General features: G+C 34.3%; 1 protein-coding gene across 1 annotated transcript; it reads right to left on the bottom strand.

Annotated features, from left to right (window-relative positions):
• Positions 1 to 659: 659 nt before the first annotated feature.
• LOC126891105 (uncharacterized) lies at positions 660 to 3,754 on the bottom strand. Its single transcript, XM_050660281.1, has 3 exons — positions 3,462 to 3,754; positions 2,622 to 3,232; positions 660 to 2,475 (listed from the first exon to the last, which is right to left on the bottom strand). Exons 2-3 carry the CDS (start codon positions 3,224 to 3,226, stop codon positions 660 to 662), a joined length of 2,421 nt encoding a protein of 806 aa, XP_050516238.1. The 5' UTR covers positions 3,227 to 3,232; positions 3,462 to 3,754.
• Between the last annotated feature and the right edge of the window lie 12,769 nt (positions 3,755 to 16,523).

The raw sequence follows: 16,523 nt of genomic DNA, 5'->3' as shown, positions 1-16,523 counted from the left end.
ATATTTTATATTAAATTGAATTTTGTTTATAATTATCAAATTTTAATTTTTATATCAAATAGAAATATAACAAATCCCCGCCTTGTATTCGATAAAATTTATCTGCATTTTTAAATAAATTTTCTCGAGGCAAAACCAACTCCCTGTATATTTCCTTACTTTAATCTACGTCTTATACCCCTTCTTCTTGTATTACTCTAATTAGTCCCACCTGTAGAGTAATTGTTTCCTTATTTTCAGTGTCCTCATCCTGTGTTAGAGTGTCGGCTATTATGTTGTCTTTCCCTTTTTCCCATATTAATCTTCTGTCGTTTTTGTGGTGCTGGCATTCCAAGTTCTACTAAAGCCTGGTTATTTATTGCTAAACATTTATCTTCTAAGCGAATGAGTGTTTCATTGAAGATGTCATCATTGAATTCTATAGTCAGTTCTGGATTAGTTTGTCGTATTTGGTACAATATATCATCACTCATACTCCTCTTGAAAGCGTCCCATAGTTGTTTTGGGTTCGATGGGTTACATGTTGTTAGAATTATGGCGAATAACTCTCGAAGTTTTTCAGCTGAAGCTATGAGTGTAGCTTCTTGTAGTGTTAATTCCCAGTGGTTATCGTTTTCCAATAATCCTAAGCGTTGACATGCTTCTCTGTACGTCTGGCATTAGTAGCCGTTAATAGTCCTGAGATCTGTGAAACTTGTTGGTCCCCGTATTTCGTGTAACAACATCCGGAGATAGAAACATTCGGCATTGTTTGGATGTACAGTGGATACTCGACCTATTGTGTCAGCTTTCATGATTTCTGGATGACCCTCCTCAGGCATTCCTTGTTTTCGTCGTTGAAAAATTTTCCTTGTTTTGTCCCACGTATAATAAATAGGGACGTCAACATACAGTAATGTCTTTGCGAATGAATCCGTTTGGCACAGTTGGAAAAAAGCTGTTAATGTTGTGTTCTCAGGTGGTTCGCTTGCAATTTTTCTAGCCGACTCTCTTGTGAAGTAAACTCTTTGTCCATTCTCCAAGTGTACTGCTAGATGCTGCACAGCTGGTTTGCGTTCATGTATGGGAAAACTAAAAATCCTCCATGCTGCTTCGTTACTGTTGATGTATCTTCCCATTTGGTACATAAGAATCTCATCATTTCTGTTATTTTGTTCGCTATTTTGGACTATTTGGAATACTGCCATATCACTACCTTTGTTTACGTACTTACATATGTATTTAATAGATTTTACTGAATTGCAGTATTCAACGTTTATGTGAGCTTGGAACATTTTCGAAAGTAGTGGGTTATATGGTACTACCCATTGGTTATCTATTTCCAGTTCGTCTTTGCCTTGTATTCTTATTTTTGCTGTGAAGCCACCATTTTTCGGTGATCGTCTTCTATATTTCGGATAGCCGTCTTCTTCAGTTTTTGTATCATCCAAGTACGGTTTTGGATATTTTTTTGTACATTTTCCATCACTCATGCATGGTGCATTGAAGTTTAATGATCCACATGGTCCGTGAATCATGTTTTTCACTACTATGTTGTACAGTTCCGGTTTTTTTTGTAGATCGGGAAATTCTGCTTGGATGATTTTGTCAATATCCGTGGGATAAATTTTATCGTGTAGCCATATGAGATTGTGTGAGTGAGGTAATCCTCGTTTTTGCCACTCAATTGTATACATCCAGCATCGAACGGTTCCAAAGATGTGGTATTTTGTGATGACTTCAATAAATCTTTTTTGTTTTTGTCGAAAAACTCGGGCTATTATGTCGTGTCGATCCATGGAGGTTTGTCCGTATTTTAGTTGTTCTTTGATGTCTGGCCATGATGAGTTGCATGTAAATGTTATGAAGAGATCAGGTCGTCCATATTTTCTTACGTAAGTCATGGCATCTTGAGTATATTCATGCATATGTCTTGGACTTCCTGTGTATGATGAGGGTAAGATTACCATTGTTCCAATATCGTCAATATTGCCGTCATTCATGATCGCGTCTCGAAGATGGATGTATTCTTCTGTGCGTAGTTTCTTCTGATTCAGTCTTATGTAAAGCATCCGTTCTGCTTCTATTTTTGCATACATATCTACCAGAAATTGTTGAAATAAACGGCGAGTGTTGAGTATGTGATTGTATGTTTCATTGTCTCTGATCATTAAGCGGTAAGCATAGAACTCCTTGGAAGTGACTTTTTTGTTTGTTTCTATGCCTGTTTCAGGATGCACTTGTTTTATATTGAAATGGTATCCGTCCTCTCCGTGCAGAAATATTAATGGATATTGAAGAGCATCATAGGAACGGTGTGTCTCTGCAATGCGTTGTAGTCCTTTTCCTCTTCGTTGTACAATTATGTCACGGCTTGTATTTTCATTGTCTACAATTACGATGGCAACTTCATCTATCTGAGGTGCATTAAATCTACGTTCGTGCTCTCCAGGTGGTCTTTTATCGGCTCGAATTACAATTTTAAAATCATGCGGTCTAATGTTGTTTTGAATATGTAAATCAATTGATTGTATCTGTGTAAGATCTTCTGTACATTTCGGATTATTTCGCGACTCAATCCATTAAAATTTGTGCATCGTTGATCAATTTCTTGTTCTTCATTTCCGATGAAATATACTTGCAGAAATTTATAGTCTTTGTTAGGCATTGGCAGTAACGATACTATTTTGTGATAAATTTGCCCCTGAATTGAAAATACATATTCAAATTTATTTCTATTAGTGTTGGTCGAAGTAACACCGAAAGAAGTCATTTGAAAGCAGGAGTTATATGATCTTATATTTTGAAGAAAGTGTTTTGATTCTTGTGTTTCCCCGGTCATGTAATGTAGAAATTCCTGTGGAGGTGCTTCCAGTGGTGGTAGTCGAATTTTTCCATTCATGCAACAGAGACCTGCTGTTTCTTTACTGAATTTTTTCGCGTGGCAAAATTGGCAAATGTTATCCATTTTTCCGATCACAACATGTTTATGATTGTAATATTTTTTCGTCGGTTCGTAGTGGAATGCTTCCTTTGTTAAATTATCTTTTAAAATTCTCGATTCTTCTATACTTTCGTTCTCTTTTCTTTCTTCATTTTTTGTGCTTCTCAGAGTTCTCATCCTAGTTCGTTGATTTTGTAAACGTGCTTCGCGCTCTTCTTCCGTTTCATTTCTTCTATGTTCTTTTTGTTTCCGCCGTTTCGCTGCAGAACTGGCAAGATCTCCTCCTTTTTTACGTCTAGGCATTGTATTCTGTAAAATATAAATTAAATAAACATTTTATAGACAAACAATTAAAAGAAAAAGAAAAACAACCATTAGAATTAATTAAAGACACTATTAATTATCTTTTCAAAAATAATTATTTTTTCAAAAATAATTATTTTTTCAAAAATAATTATTTTTTCAAAAATAATTAATATAAATAATTAATAATCAAACTGAGAACTTCCTTTTTCTGAAGTCGGTTAAAAATACTTACATTTGATATTTCACAATAAAGGCTCACAGACGACTTTTTTCTTCTCGGCTTCAAAATCGAGAATTAATTAAACACACTATTAAAAATACTGACACGTGATACTTCAAAATAAATGCTCACAGATAACTTCTTTCAGTTCCTTTCGCAATCGCTTTTCAAATCGAACTAACTCTGGCGGGTGATACCGGGCCCTTATATATTCAGAGAGCTAGGCTCTAGCATATTCGGAAAAGTTCGAGAGTATTTTCTTTTACACATTCTAGAATGTCCTCGACATTATCGTCCGCCGTAACAATAAGTTCTGCAGCTATAGCATAAGTAGTAAAGGCGCGAAATTTGAAAACTTAAATTTTTAAATATTTTCAGAATTAATAATTAATAATTTGAATAACTAAACTTATCTCGCTTTAACTCCAAATATATATATATATATATATATATATATATATATTTATTATATATAATGATGATAATGATGTTAATACCGGAATATTTAAAAGTTTGGCGAAGGGGCGAAATTGGGAATATTTAAAAATTTGGTGGAGGATCCAGGTCTAGGGCTAGCCAAGCTTGCTAGGAAAAGCCCTTATATCTTTAAAAATACGCCCTTTAAGTTAAATCGGGAACTTACTTGTTCGAGGGGGGATAAAGGGCTATTGCACTATATAAGTCCCTTTATCGTATCGGGAATCCTTTTTAAGTTTTATCGGCACACACATTTTATCAACTTAGTTTTTTTATATATAATGATAATAAACAATACATATGAGTGTTAAGAGTGTGACACAGTCAGTATTCACCCAGTGGTGAATACCTAAAAGAGTACAATAATGATTGAATTAGTACAGTTATTAATAAATTAATTAAATTAATTTGAATAGTAATACAATAGTAATAAAGTAATAAGTGGGAATGATTAATTAGTGTTGAGGTCAAGAGTGTCTGTTCTTTTTAGTCTTCTGTTCTGTAGGGGTGTCAGGAGATTGGTGACCAATATGTTTGGGTGAACTTGTAGTCTATTGTGGTACTTGGAGCACAGAGAAACAATTTCTTCTTTGACGGTTTGGACTTGGAGATCCCTATGTATATTATCGTTGGAAATGTACCAAGGAGCTTGGCACAGTTGCCTTAGAACTTTTGATTGAAAGCGCTGTATCGTGAGTAAATTTGTTTCACTGGCAGTTCCCCAGATTTGGATGCCATACGTCCAGATGGATTTCAGTACACTTTTGTAGATCAGAAGTTTATTGTCTAGACTTAGGCGTGATTTTTGATTCATGAACCAGTACATCTTTCTATAAACGAGTCCCAGTTGCAGTCGTTTGTTCCAAATATGCTTTTGCCATGTTAGCCAAGCCGCACACCAAAGAAACATGAAACGAAAAACATGAAACATGAAACGAAAAACATGTTTCATGAAAAGAAAACACTGCTATAAAAATCTCAAAGTCCGCCTACTAATGAAACGAGTGTGATTCATGCTCATGACACATTTTTATTTTCGGAGAGTCTCATAAATGGCCGGATATATATTTGTTTAGCAGTGGTTTATTTCCATGAAACGTAATTTACGTTTCATGTTTCTTTGATGTGCGGCCGGGCTTAGGCGGCTGTCTAGGTAAATCCCCAAGTATTTGACGTCACTTCTTATTGGCAGTGTGTGTTGTTAAAGGTTACAGCTGGATTGATCCCCTTCCTTAGTGTAAACGTAATGTGTGTTAACTTGGAGCTATTAACTTTGACTCTCCACAGTTTAAACCATATTTCAAGTCTATTTTTCGTGGCAAGCCATTAGGACAGTGTCATCAGCATATGTTGCAATTGTTGTACGATCTGAAGTTGGTATATCTGCTGTGAACAGGAGGTACAGTGTGGGTCCAAGGACACTTCCTTGGGGTACGCCAGAATGGATGGGATGTAGAGTAGTGAGGGCCTCCCCTAGTTTTATCTGATACGATCTGCCGGTGAGGTATGATTGTAGGAGCATGCAGATTGGATGAGGCAATTGTCTTTTAAGTTTTGATATTAGACCTTTATGCCATACCTTGTCAAAGGCTTGGGAGATATCCAGGAAGGCTGCTGTACAATATTTCTTGTTCTCGTGTGCATCTCTTGCGGTTCTAACTTTCCTATGGACCTGTTCGATTGTGCCATGTTGTTGTCGAAATCCGAATTGGTAATGAGGTATTAGGTTTTTTTCTGTAATGACAGTGTCTATTCTTTCAGGAGAAGCCTCTCAAACACTTTGGAGGGTAAAGGCAGAAGGCTAATAGGACGATAGGATGAATGTTGGGTTGTGTCTTTGTTGGGTTTATGAATTAGGATGATTTGTGCTGCCTTCCATTGGGAGGGGAAGTAGCACAATCTTAGGACAGCATTGTATATGTATATTAGTAGCTTTGTTGCTTCTTCAGGTAGTTCTTTGAGAATTAGTGCTGTTATCAGGTCGTATCCAGGTGCTTTTTTGGTATTTAGGTTTTTGATTACCTCTTCAATTTCGGTAATTTTAACTTTCTGGTGGGAAGACACATCTGGTTCATCTGCTATATCTGTAATAAATTTCTCTTCGTTCTCGGGAACCTCTCTCTTGTGCTATTGGAAAACTGACTGAAGATGTTCAGCGAAGGTGTTAGCCCTCTCTTCGTCACTTCGAGACCAGGTGCCATCATTTTTTCTTATCGGTGCTTTAGTTTGTGATTGTGTTTTGAGTTTTTTAGACAATTTCCATAACGAGTAGTTCTTTTCTTCAGAGCTAGACAGATTCTCTAGAAAATAGTTTATTTCTTGTTCTTTGTGTTCGTGTAGGACCTTTTTTAATTGACGGGTTGCTCTGTTGTATTTGGTTTTGTCATCTGGAGCACGGGTGGTCTGCCATCTTTTTCTTAATTGTCTTTTCTCGTATATAATGGTTTTAATATAGAGCGGGTATGAGCCCGGTCTCTTAGCATATGATATAGCAGGTGAAGCTTCCCATGCGGCTTGTTGAATTTTTACAGTTAGATGTTTGACTGCTTCTTCTATATCTTGCTCAGATTTTAGTGGTAGGTTTAAATTTATACTATTTTTTATTATATTTCTGAAGGTATTCCAGTTTGCCAGGCTCTTGGATAAAACTAGTGGTTTTGTGATGTGGTGCACCTGTGTACTTAGAGTAATAATGAAGGGAGAGTGATCATATGATAGATCGAACAAAGGTTGAACTTTCAAGTAGTTTAGAGAGATACCTTTGACAATACAGAAGTCGATGAGATCAGGCACTTTTCGTGTGTCGGTTGGCCAGTACGTCGGTTGACCCGTGGATGCCGTTAGTAAATTATTGTTTTGGACACTTTTTAATAATTCTCTACATCGAGAAGTTATGAGTCTTGATTCCCAATGAAGGTATTTAGCATTATAGTCACCAGCAGCTATGAAGCGATTTCCGAGCTTGTTAAAGTATGTCGTGAAGTGTTCTTCTTTAATAATTTTATTTGGTGGACAGTAAACTGCAGATAGTATAAGCTGGCTATTCCAATCAGTTATTGAGATAGACGTGGCTTGTAAGTTTACTTCACTATGCTTGATTATTTCATGGTGTCTAATGCTGTTTTTTATAATTATAGCAGTGCCTCCATGGGCTCTTCCTAGAGGGTGTTGAGTTATATATGTTGAGAATTTGGGTATATTGAAGTAGCTTTTGTCTGTCATATGTGCCTCAGATATTAACATAACGTCCAGATCATGCTCTGAAATAAAGGCTTTGACTTCCCTCTAAATAAATATATTTAATAATTTTATGCATATTTTCTATGTGCATATTTGTATTTATGCCACACTTTTTTCTATGGAAATTTGCCCATTTTAACTTGTTAGGTACATAATAGGTTGAAAAATGTTCAACAAAAGTGTACATACTTTGCTGGAAGACTATTTAAAAACACATTCAATTCGTTTTCAAATTCCATCTCATCCAAAGTAGTTTGAAGATATTTCAGTGTTTTTATACCCATTTGCTATCATCTGAATCATTTGTTTTATTAAGATTCTGTTGCCAGGAATGATCTACATGCCAGGAGCAATACAATTGTTTTTCAGTAGATCCCATGAACTTTGATTAATCATCATAAAAAACTCTGGGGTTATATCTGACATAAATGTTTTTGTCCTTATTTCTCCAACAACTTTTTTACCTCATTAAAAAACACCTCATAGATATACGTATCTTTTCTATTTGTAACATAAATGCAGTTGGAAATCCCATGTGAAATTCATCAATAACTAAAATTGTTGTACTATCTACACATATTGTGTTTGTTCCAAATTTACTGAGCATTTGTATTTGTGTATTGTTCATAAATATTCAATAGAAATCACGTATTGGTAAACAATATAAATTAGTTTCAACATTTTGATATTAATAAAAATGAACAGGATTTTCTTTCCACTTTTTCCATTGTTGGACTCGTTAAAAGACATTTATGTAATTATCTTTTTGGCGATATCCATCTTTAAAATTAACTAGTTTTGATGGGAAATAAGCCACAATTTTACTAAAAAAAATATTTTATCAACGTTTCGACGTCCAAATCGGATGCCGTTGTCAAATTACAAAAAATATTAATGAATATAAACAAAAATGTTGTTGCTTAGTAAAAAATTCTTCTAATAATTTATTTAATCTGACTCATTTATATCGGCAATTCAGACATATATTATACATTTTAAAGTAGAAGACTTTAAAATGATATTGCCAATATTTATGAGTTGCGTTGCTGGGACGACTTTACTGAAAGATAGTTCATTCGATTACATGAAATCAACCCCAACTCAAGAATATCCGTGACAAAAAAATCATAACATGTGATCTGTCTTTAAAAAGACAACCACATGCAACTGTGACAGGAAAATTCACGAGGGAAAACCAGGAAAAAACCTCGTGATACTATCCCGACATCGTAAGTATTAGGTCTTATTTTAGTTTACTTTCAAAACTAATATCAAATTCTGACCTTAATATATACATATCTTATTTTAAATTATAAATAATATTAATAATATGTAGATATATAAATAAATAATACTAAAATATAAAATATCTACTAACTCGATATGTTATGGATTGTTATTGAGTTACTAATCGTGGTATTTTCTTTCTATTGACTTCCTCTGTTAGTATGGGTAATCTTTAAAATGACTGTTATACGATGTTCGTACATTTCAAAAGATCATCTCCTTTTAGATCATTGGAAATTTTGTCTCGTACTGAGTCAATAATGTTAAAAAAATAAAATTTAAAACACTGCTTAAGAATAATTTATTAATGATATAGTTCTTACTAATTTGGAGAAACGTACATGAGCAGTTTGGAGGCAATGGTTTCTTTGCTGGCTTTAGAAATTCTTAAATGTTGTAGTTCTTCTTGATGTTCATAATGAGTTTTATAATAAATTATAGAACAAGTTTCATCCATAAGTTTGTTTCAAATAATTTGACTTGTACAAGCTCTATTTAATTTTTGAAGAACCCCTAGATTTTAAATTTCTTTTTAAATTCTGTTCTGAAATAATCCTTTGTTTGCCTACAAAATATAAATTTTAAGGTTTCTTTTAAAAATTCTTTACTCTAGAGCTATTTTTGGGGATAGCCATAACCAATAAATAACCTATTAAATCTGTTACAAGCGTAGCAAGTATTCATTTTCACATTTCTCTCCCTTTTCCAATAATCTAGACTTACGACCAGCAATGATATATTTCAGGTCCACATTTCTTGCTGCCAAGATTGTTCTTTCTGCCAGCTCTCATGATTTATGTACTGTGTGCGGAAATTAGGAAATATCTGTTCAATGAGAGCACCTTGCGAATCAACGAGTATGCAGAAATCGGTCGGTAATTTAATGCATCCAGTTTCATCTGTAGTAGCTGTTCCATCGCCGATATTTAATAGTTGTTTTGAAAAAATTTCAATGGATGATTGTTGAAGCGTTTGAACGCTCATATTTACTCAGCTGTATTTTTTTCAACATTACGCCACAATGTCGATAATTTTAAACAAGCATTGATCTCATGAGCGTACGTTGAACGTGGAATAACAATAAGTATTTGTCTGAAATCACTTGATAGGACTAACGCAGTGTGAAATAGTTTGTTGATGTTCTTTATATATTTTAATGTCCTGTTCAACGCCTCTAGCGAATGTTTGTGCGTCATCGTGCACTCATCCCAGATGATAATTTTCCAGTGGTCATGGTTTCAGTTTCCAGGTTTCAGTTTCAGGTTCCAGTTTCAAAACAGTGGTCATGGACGATTGTATTTTATGTTGCACACTGCATCTGGGTTATTATGAATATTTAGTGGCATCTTAAATACTCAATATTCTGCTCTGCCTTCAACCAATAAAGTTGCTGCAATGCCATATGATGCAACGGCCAATACGATGCTATTTTTTGATCGTATCTTTTCGAGAATTAGTGAAATAAGGAATGTTTGGCCAGTTCCACCTGGTACATCTAAAAAAAAAAGGATCCACCAGAAAAATAAACCAATAGCAGTCGAAGATAAAAGTACTCAGTTTGCCTTGGAATGACTGTAAATATTCGCCCCGTCCCAAGGTGTTTGATTTGAATAGAATTGGATATGCATCAAACGGTGTGCCTTGCTTGCGGGGCGTTCATTCTTTTGTTCGAGCTCATGTGAAATAGCTTGGTACTTTTGAATATAATAATACTCGAGCAAAGGCGCCAAAAGCATCCACGATTACACAGTTTGAAAAATTCGGTGAGTGTAGTTTTTGGTGGATTTATAGCACGATTAATCACTGTGTCATTCGTGAAATATACGCGCTGCCGTTTTCAAGATTGATGACTAAATGAATAACTGTTAGATCCTGTTCTTGAATTGGGAAACCAAAAATACGCCAAACAGCTTCATTGGTACTAATGTAACAGCCAATTTGGTACAGTGTTATTCCATCGGTAGAGCGTTTTTGTTAACAGGAGGAGCATTCACATTAGTATTTTTAACTCGAAACACAGTCATACTACTGTCGATCGACCAAACCAAAATGTGTACATGAGGTAAACCTCGCATTTGCCATTTAACCGAATACATCCAGGAGCGTATGGGACCGAATACATGTAATTTAGTAATGAACCTTATTAAAGACTTCAATTTTAGTTTGAACACACGTGCTGTAATGTCATGACGATGTATTGCATTTTGATCAGGCAATAGCAAAGATGTAATCTCCGGCCATTTAGGATTACATGTGAACGTGATGGATAAACACGGTTGTCCATATTCACGTACGAACGTCAGAGCATCCTGTATATATTCTTGAATATGACGTGGACTGTCTGGTACAATGATGGTAGAATGACAGAGTTACCAATCTCAGTGGCGTCAACGTTGTTAATAATAACGTCTCCCAAGTGAATATGTATATTCTTCCGCATGCAGGTTTTTTAATTAAATCAGAGGTATCGTCGTTCGCTCTCTATCTTTACGTACATGTCGACCATGAATTGTTGACAAAGCTCACGATATCGTAGAATGGCGTTATCCTGATCACGTGCATCTAAACATTCCGTATAAGTATTTGGCACCTAGGACTTTTCTATTGGTTCTTAGCGGCATGCAGTTATATTTCCAATAGGCGGCGAGGTGCCAAACACGTATGTGGAATGTTATTTGGTGCAAAATTCATATACGGAATGTTAAATATTCGTAGACCAGAAAAGATGACTTTTTATTGAAGTCAGTCAAAAGGATATTGATTTTAAAATATTTGTTAATGTATTATTAAAGAAAAATAAAACAATCCAATTTAAATAAAACAAAATATATTTACATAAAAATTAAATATTTTAAATGTCATATGTATGCGAAATTCAATGTCTCCATGTTCAGTGTATTTGTTTGATTTGCTGCAATGTTGGACAGAAGATTGTGACGACTTTTTAGCCTTTTTTAGAAGGTTCATCTTTAGGTGGTCCTTGAAATGGTAATGTGTTATATACCCTCTAGTATATTTCTTCGGCTGATTGATGTTGGTTGAACTCTTACATTGGCCTTGTGTCCAAATCGCCTTGCGGAGGAACTTCTTGCCGTATTTAAAACACTTTCCCAAGCCGTTTTGATTTTATGGGATAATCTTTCGTGCAGTAATTGTAACGTTGATGAATCAGTTCCAAATTCTATATTTTTGTCTTGTAGCGTATTAATAAAATCTACAAAAGAAAATTCTTGTTGTTCAGTTGTTTCGTTTTTGTTTAAAAGAATATCTTCTCCAACACTATTTTTGTCAATGCTATTAATGCTGTTATTAATATAATGTTCTTTAATGTATTTACTGGATCCTGCAAGCCCGCTATAAAATGAAAAAGGTTGAACTTTTTCGATCTTCAGGATCTTCAGGATCTTTTTTTATCGATATTCAGGATTAGTAGCTAGAATGTTGCAAAAAGATATATTAAAAAGTGTGCAATCGTAGATTGATGCTTGCAACATGCGCAATCTTCCAATTGCGCAGCTTCAAAATCCTGTTGCTATATCGATTTCGTAAAGTACACTATTATTTTGCTCACAAGGAACTTTGTATAATTTTTTAGAGAATTTAATTATATCTTCCTGTTGTAAATATTTATTTTTTCTAATTGCCTTTTAAAAAGTAATGTTTAGGCTGCATCTCTAGGTACTATTTGCAAAATTTCGAAGCCGTCTTCTATAGTATTCCTCTAAGGCAGTACAGCTAATGTCTATTGAACTTGTAGCATTATAAGAATATACAATTATAACTAAATATAGCGAAGGACATTGAATTTCGCATAAATATTACATTTTAAAAATTTCATTTTTTTTATTAATTATGTAAATTATTTGGTTTTATTTTTCTTTGATTCTTTCATAATACATTAAGAAATATTTTAAAATCAGTCTTCTTATAACTGCCTACTAAAAGTCCTCTTTTTCGGTCTATTAATATTATTTAACATTACATTTATTCATTTCGCACCAAATAACATTTCCTATACGTGTTTGGCCTTTCACCGCCCAATGGTTGAAATAATGCCGCGTACCGCAAAGAACCAATAGAAAAGTCCTAGGTGCAAAATACATAAACGGTATGATTAGATGTTGACCGCGTCTACTCATCAATCGATACGCATAATAATCTTTCGAGCTAACGTTTTTTTTTGTTTCGGCTCCTATAATAATATATTTGTAATTATTGATTCAAATTATTTAAGTTTCATCAATTAAATTTTTTGTTAAATGAGCAATGATCAAGTTAAAAGTTTATATGAATGAAGTACGTGTAACGGGGTCTCGTTTAATATTTATGCAATATCCGTCTTGTCCCTTCCACAACATTAGCGGATATTGGAGAGCGTCATATGAACGGTGTGTATCAGCAATGAACTATAGATAATTATTTCTTCTACTAATAACAATTTCTCGTGCAGCTGTATGATCGCCAACCATGATTCCAGCAACGTCGTCAATAACAGGCTCATTGAATTTATATGTGTGCTCTCTGGCTGGTGCTTTATCAGGATTGATGACCTGATTGTCAAATAGCGTGATTGTCACTTTGTAATTTGTGCATGTGTCATTTGAATAGTTTCAGCAGTTCATTGGGTTCATTCAATAGAGCGTCCAGATCTCTAACGATGCCTCTGGCAAAAAATGAATTGATGTTATAGTAGCCACACCGTGCATCCACCCGATTGGCAAGAATGTCAAGTGCGCTTCCGTAATCCGCACCGTTCATAAAGGCTGTATGACACTATGCATTTTCTTATATCGTTTCTGATATTAGAAAGTTATATACATTTTCTTGTACGTACATTTGTGCCCTGTTTGAAACTATGCATGTTCTTGTATCGAAAATTGCATGAAATTCGGCACGTGATTGGTTGAAGTTTTGTTTGCCACCCTGCGACACGTTACATTGGTAGTACTGCCTACTACAGCGTCAGCCGATATTTGATGTTTGTTGTTTGTTTGTTTTTTACTTTGTAGCGTGGTTTTTGTTTCCATTTGGAGAATTTTTAAAATTAAACATTTCATTTAAAAAATGTCGTGGACCAGACAGCAGGTATTAATTTTGGTCGAGTTTTATGGACATTATAGTAATTTATACAATGTGAAGTCGGCATTGTACGAAAATCGACATGCCTGGCAAAGCTCATTAGAGACAATTGCTACAGAGCTGTCTGAGGTGAGACCAGGCACCACAGCAGTGGATGTCTCGAAAAAATATAACTCGCTTAGGGCAACCTATTTGGCCGAAGCCAAGAAAGTAGCATCTTCCCTCAAAAGTGGTGCAGGTTCTGACGATGTAAGTATTTTATATTATAAGGCAAGTAAGCCTTCATATTACAGTGGAACCCCAATACGTCGGCCTCCGATAACCCACAAGACAAAACAAACATTTTTTCACTTTGACTGAGTTTTTTAACAAGAAATAAACAGTAGTGTATACAACTGTACGTAATTTAGATGTACTGTGCATATATTTCATGTTTTTGCAATCATAATGTAGTTTATCTATAAGTATATATACCATATTTTATTACTTTTTACCATATTCTCCGGATAACCCGGATCGGCTGCAGTCCCGATTAATCTCACTTATCGAGGTTCCACTGTACTGATTTGTCTACTGTCGAATAAGTAAAAAACATTAAGATTTATTATCATTTACAGATTTATATCAAACCTATACTACTATAACGAGATCAACAAATACATTCGTGGGTCTGAGATCCAGGCTAGAGAGTCGGAAGACTTGTTAAACAAACAACCAGCTTATTCGTCGTCAAGTGCCACCAGAGAAATTTTCAACTGCAGTGAAAATATAGAGCTTGTTGAGGCAAATAAAAAGTCTCTGATTCACAGCCAGTACATGAACAAGATGTAAGTTAATAATTATTTTTTAGTGTTAATAATAAAAAGTATTATTCAAGAGCACAATGGAAATATAAACTGCATTCATCTGCTTTTGAGATTTTGTTTAGTCCACTACATTTACTACTCTACGTATCATCAGCATTCTTACAAAAATCACCAGGTTCCTTGTTTTGAGAGGAAATATTTTATACAAATATTATGTATTATAAATACATGTTTTCGAAAGACAAAAATGACTAAATGTTACTTGATTTTTTTGTTATTAATTTTTTAATTTTGGTGGAATTATCTTGTTTTCGAAATGATTCATAATTTTAAATGTTTGAATTAAAACTTCAGCAAGAACCAGTCAGAACACATAAAAATGTAGATATATTATGCATGTATATACAGTGATGAGCGCGCTAATAACCGGCAAAATAGCACAAAAGATGGAAAACGCATTAAGTGGTGAGATAAAAAGAAATGAAACTAGTCGAGTTGGGAAATTTAGCGATATTACCCTACAAATTTACAATATATTGATTGTGTCCCATCTTTAGACGTATCGGACGAGTTTGGAAACTGCCACTGTCACAGTGACAGCTTTAGTTGACATACTCCTCTGATACGTGTAAAAGTGAGAAACAATCAATAAAATGTAAATTTCTAGGTTAATATAGCTAAATTTCCCAACTCGACTAGTTTCATTTCTTTTTATCTCACCACTTAATACGTTTTCCATTTTTTGTGCTATTTTGCGGGTTATTAGCGCGCTCATCACTGTATAACAAACACACTAAATGGATGCCTCAGAAGTCAAACGGTGTGTCAAGTCAAACGGTCAAACGAAGTCAATTCTCCCTAAAAATGACTTATTGAAGTTTAACACACATTATTATACACTAAGCGCCAAAATTAACGCACCATCTTCAAAATGGGACATTTATAATGTCTCATATTTCCTAAACCTGTTGTCCGATTTTAGTGATTTTTTTAATATGTTATAGCTTTATTCTTCAAGAATATCGGTGTAATAATATTGTTGCTAAACAGATGATAAGTGTCATTGTATACCGGATGTAACAATGATAGTGTGTTTTTTCCTCAAAGTTTGGAACACCCTGTGGAATATTCTAGCGTATATAAAATATTGAAATTACAACTCAACTGTAACCTTAGGCTATCTTAACATTTTGCTTTTTGATTCATTCGCTTATGTTGGATAATGAAAAAGTTAGGTACGTTAATAACTAGCAGCGTTCTTCATCAATACAGGTTGTTTCTAAATAAGTGCGTCAACTTTAAAGTGTAATTCTGCATGGAAAAATAATGACCGTTTACTTTATAAACATATGTCCGCAAATACTTCGTTTTCGAGATACGGGATGTTGAATTTTTTCTTACAAACTGACGATTTATTTATTGCTCTAAAACCGGTTGAAATATGCAAATTAAATTTGGTAGGTTTTAAGAGGTAGTTATTACGCATTTTTTGACATAAAATTAAGAATTTTATATTCACCATTGGCGTGCATACGGGTAATATGACCGCCAATGGTGAATATGCACGCCAATGGTGAATATAAAATTCTTAATTGTACGTCGAAAAATGCGTAATAACTACCTCTTAAAACCTACTAAAGTTCATTTGCATATCTCAACCGGTTTTAGAGTAATAAATAAACCGTCGTAAAAGAATAAGGAAAAAAGTATATGAAGTCAGAGTACAAGGGAAAAATAAAGTAGGTCGCCCAAGAATGAGATGGGAAGAACAAGTTAGACAAGAAGCAGAGAAGAGAGGACTGCAATGGAGTATGGCAAAACAATTGGCTCCAAATAGAACAGCATGGAAAAGAAGTATCAAAGAAGCACCACAAGATTAAAACATATGGACAGAAAGATAGGTCAAATAAGTAATTTATATTCATTAAAATTGTATTGTTAAAATAAAAGTATTGTATAATTATTAAAATGTATTGAAATGTAGATATTGAACTAGTTGTAAACAGCCCAACACCGAAAGGTACGAATGGGCTTAACTGATTAAATAAATAAATAAACCGTCAGTTTGTAAGAAAAAATTCAACGAAGCATTTGCGGACATATGTTTATAAAGCAAAAGGTCATTATTTTTTAATGCAGAATTACCCCTAAAGTTTGTCGCATTTATCTAGAAACACCTTGTATC

The sequence above is a fragment of the Diabrotica virgifera genome, chromosome 9, assembly GCF_917563875.1.
Source record: "Diabrotica virgifera virgifera chromosome 9, PGI_DIABVI_V3a".
NCBI classification, from domain to species: domain Eukaryota; kingdom Metazoa; phylum Arthropoda; class Insecta; order Coleoptera; family Chrysomelidae; genus Diabrotica; species Diabrotica virgifera.
Note: the sequence above shows the minus strand (reverse complement) of the source record. Positions and strands in the feature narration are given on the sequence as shown.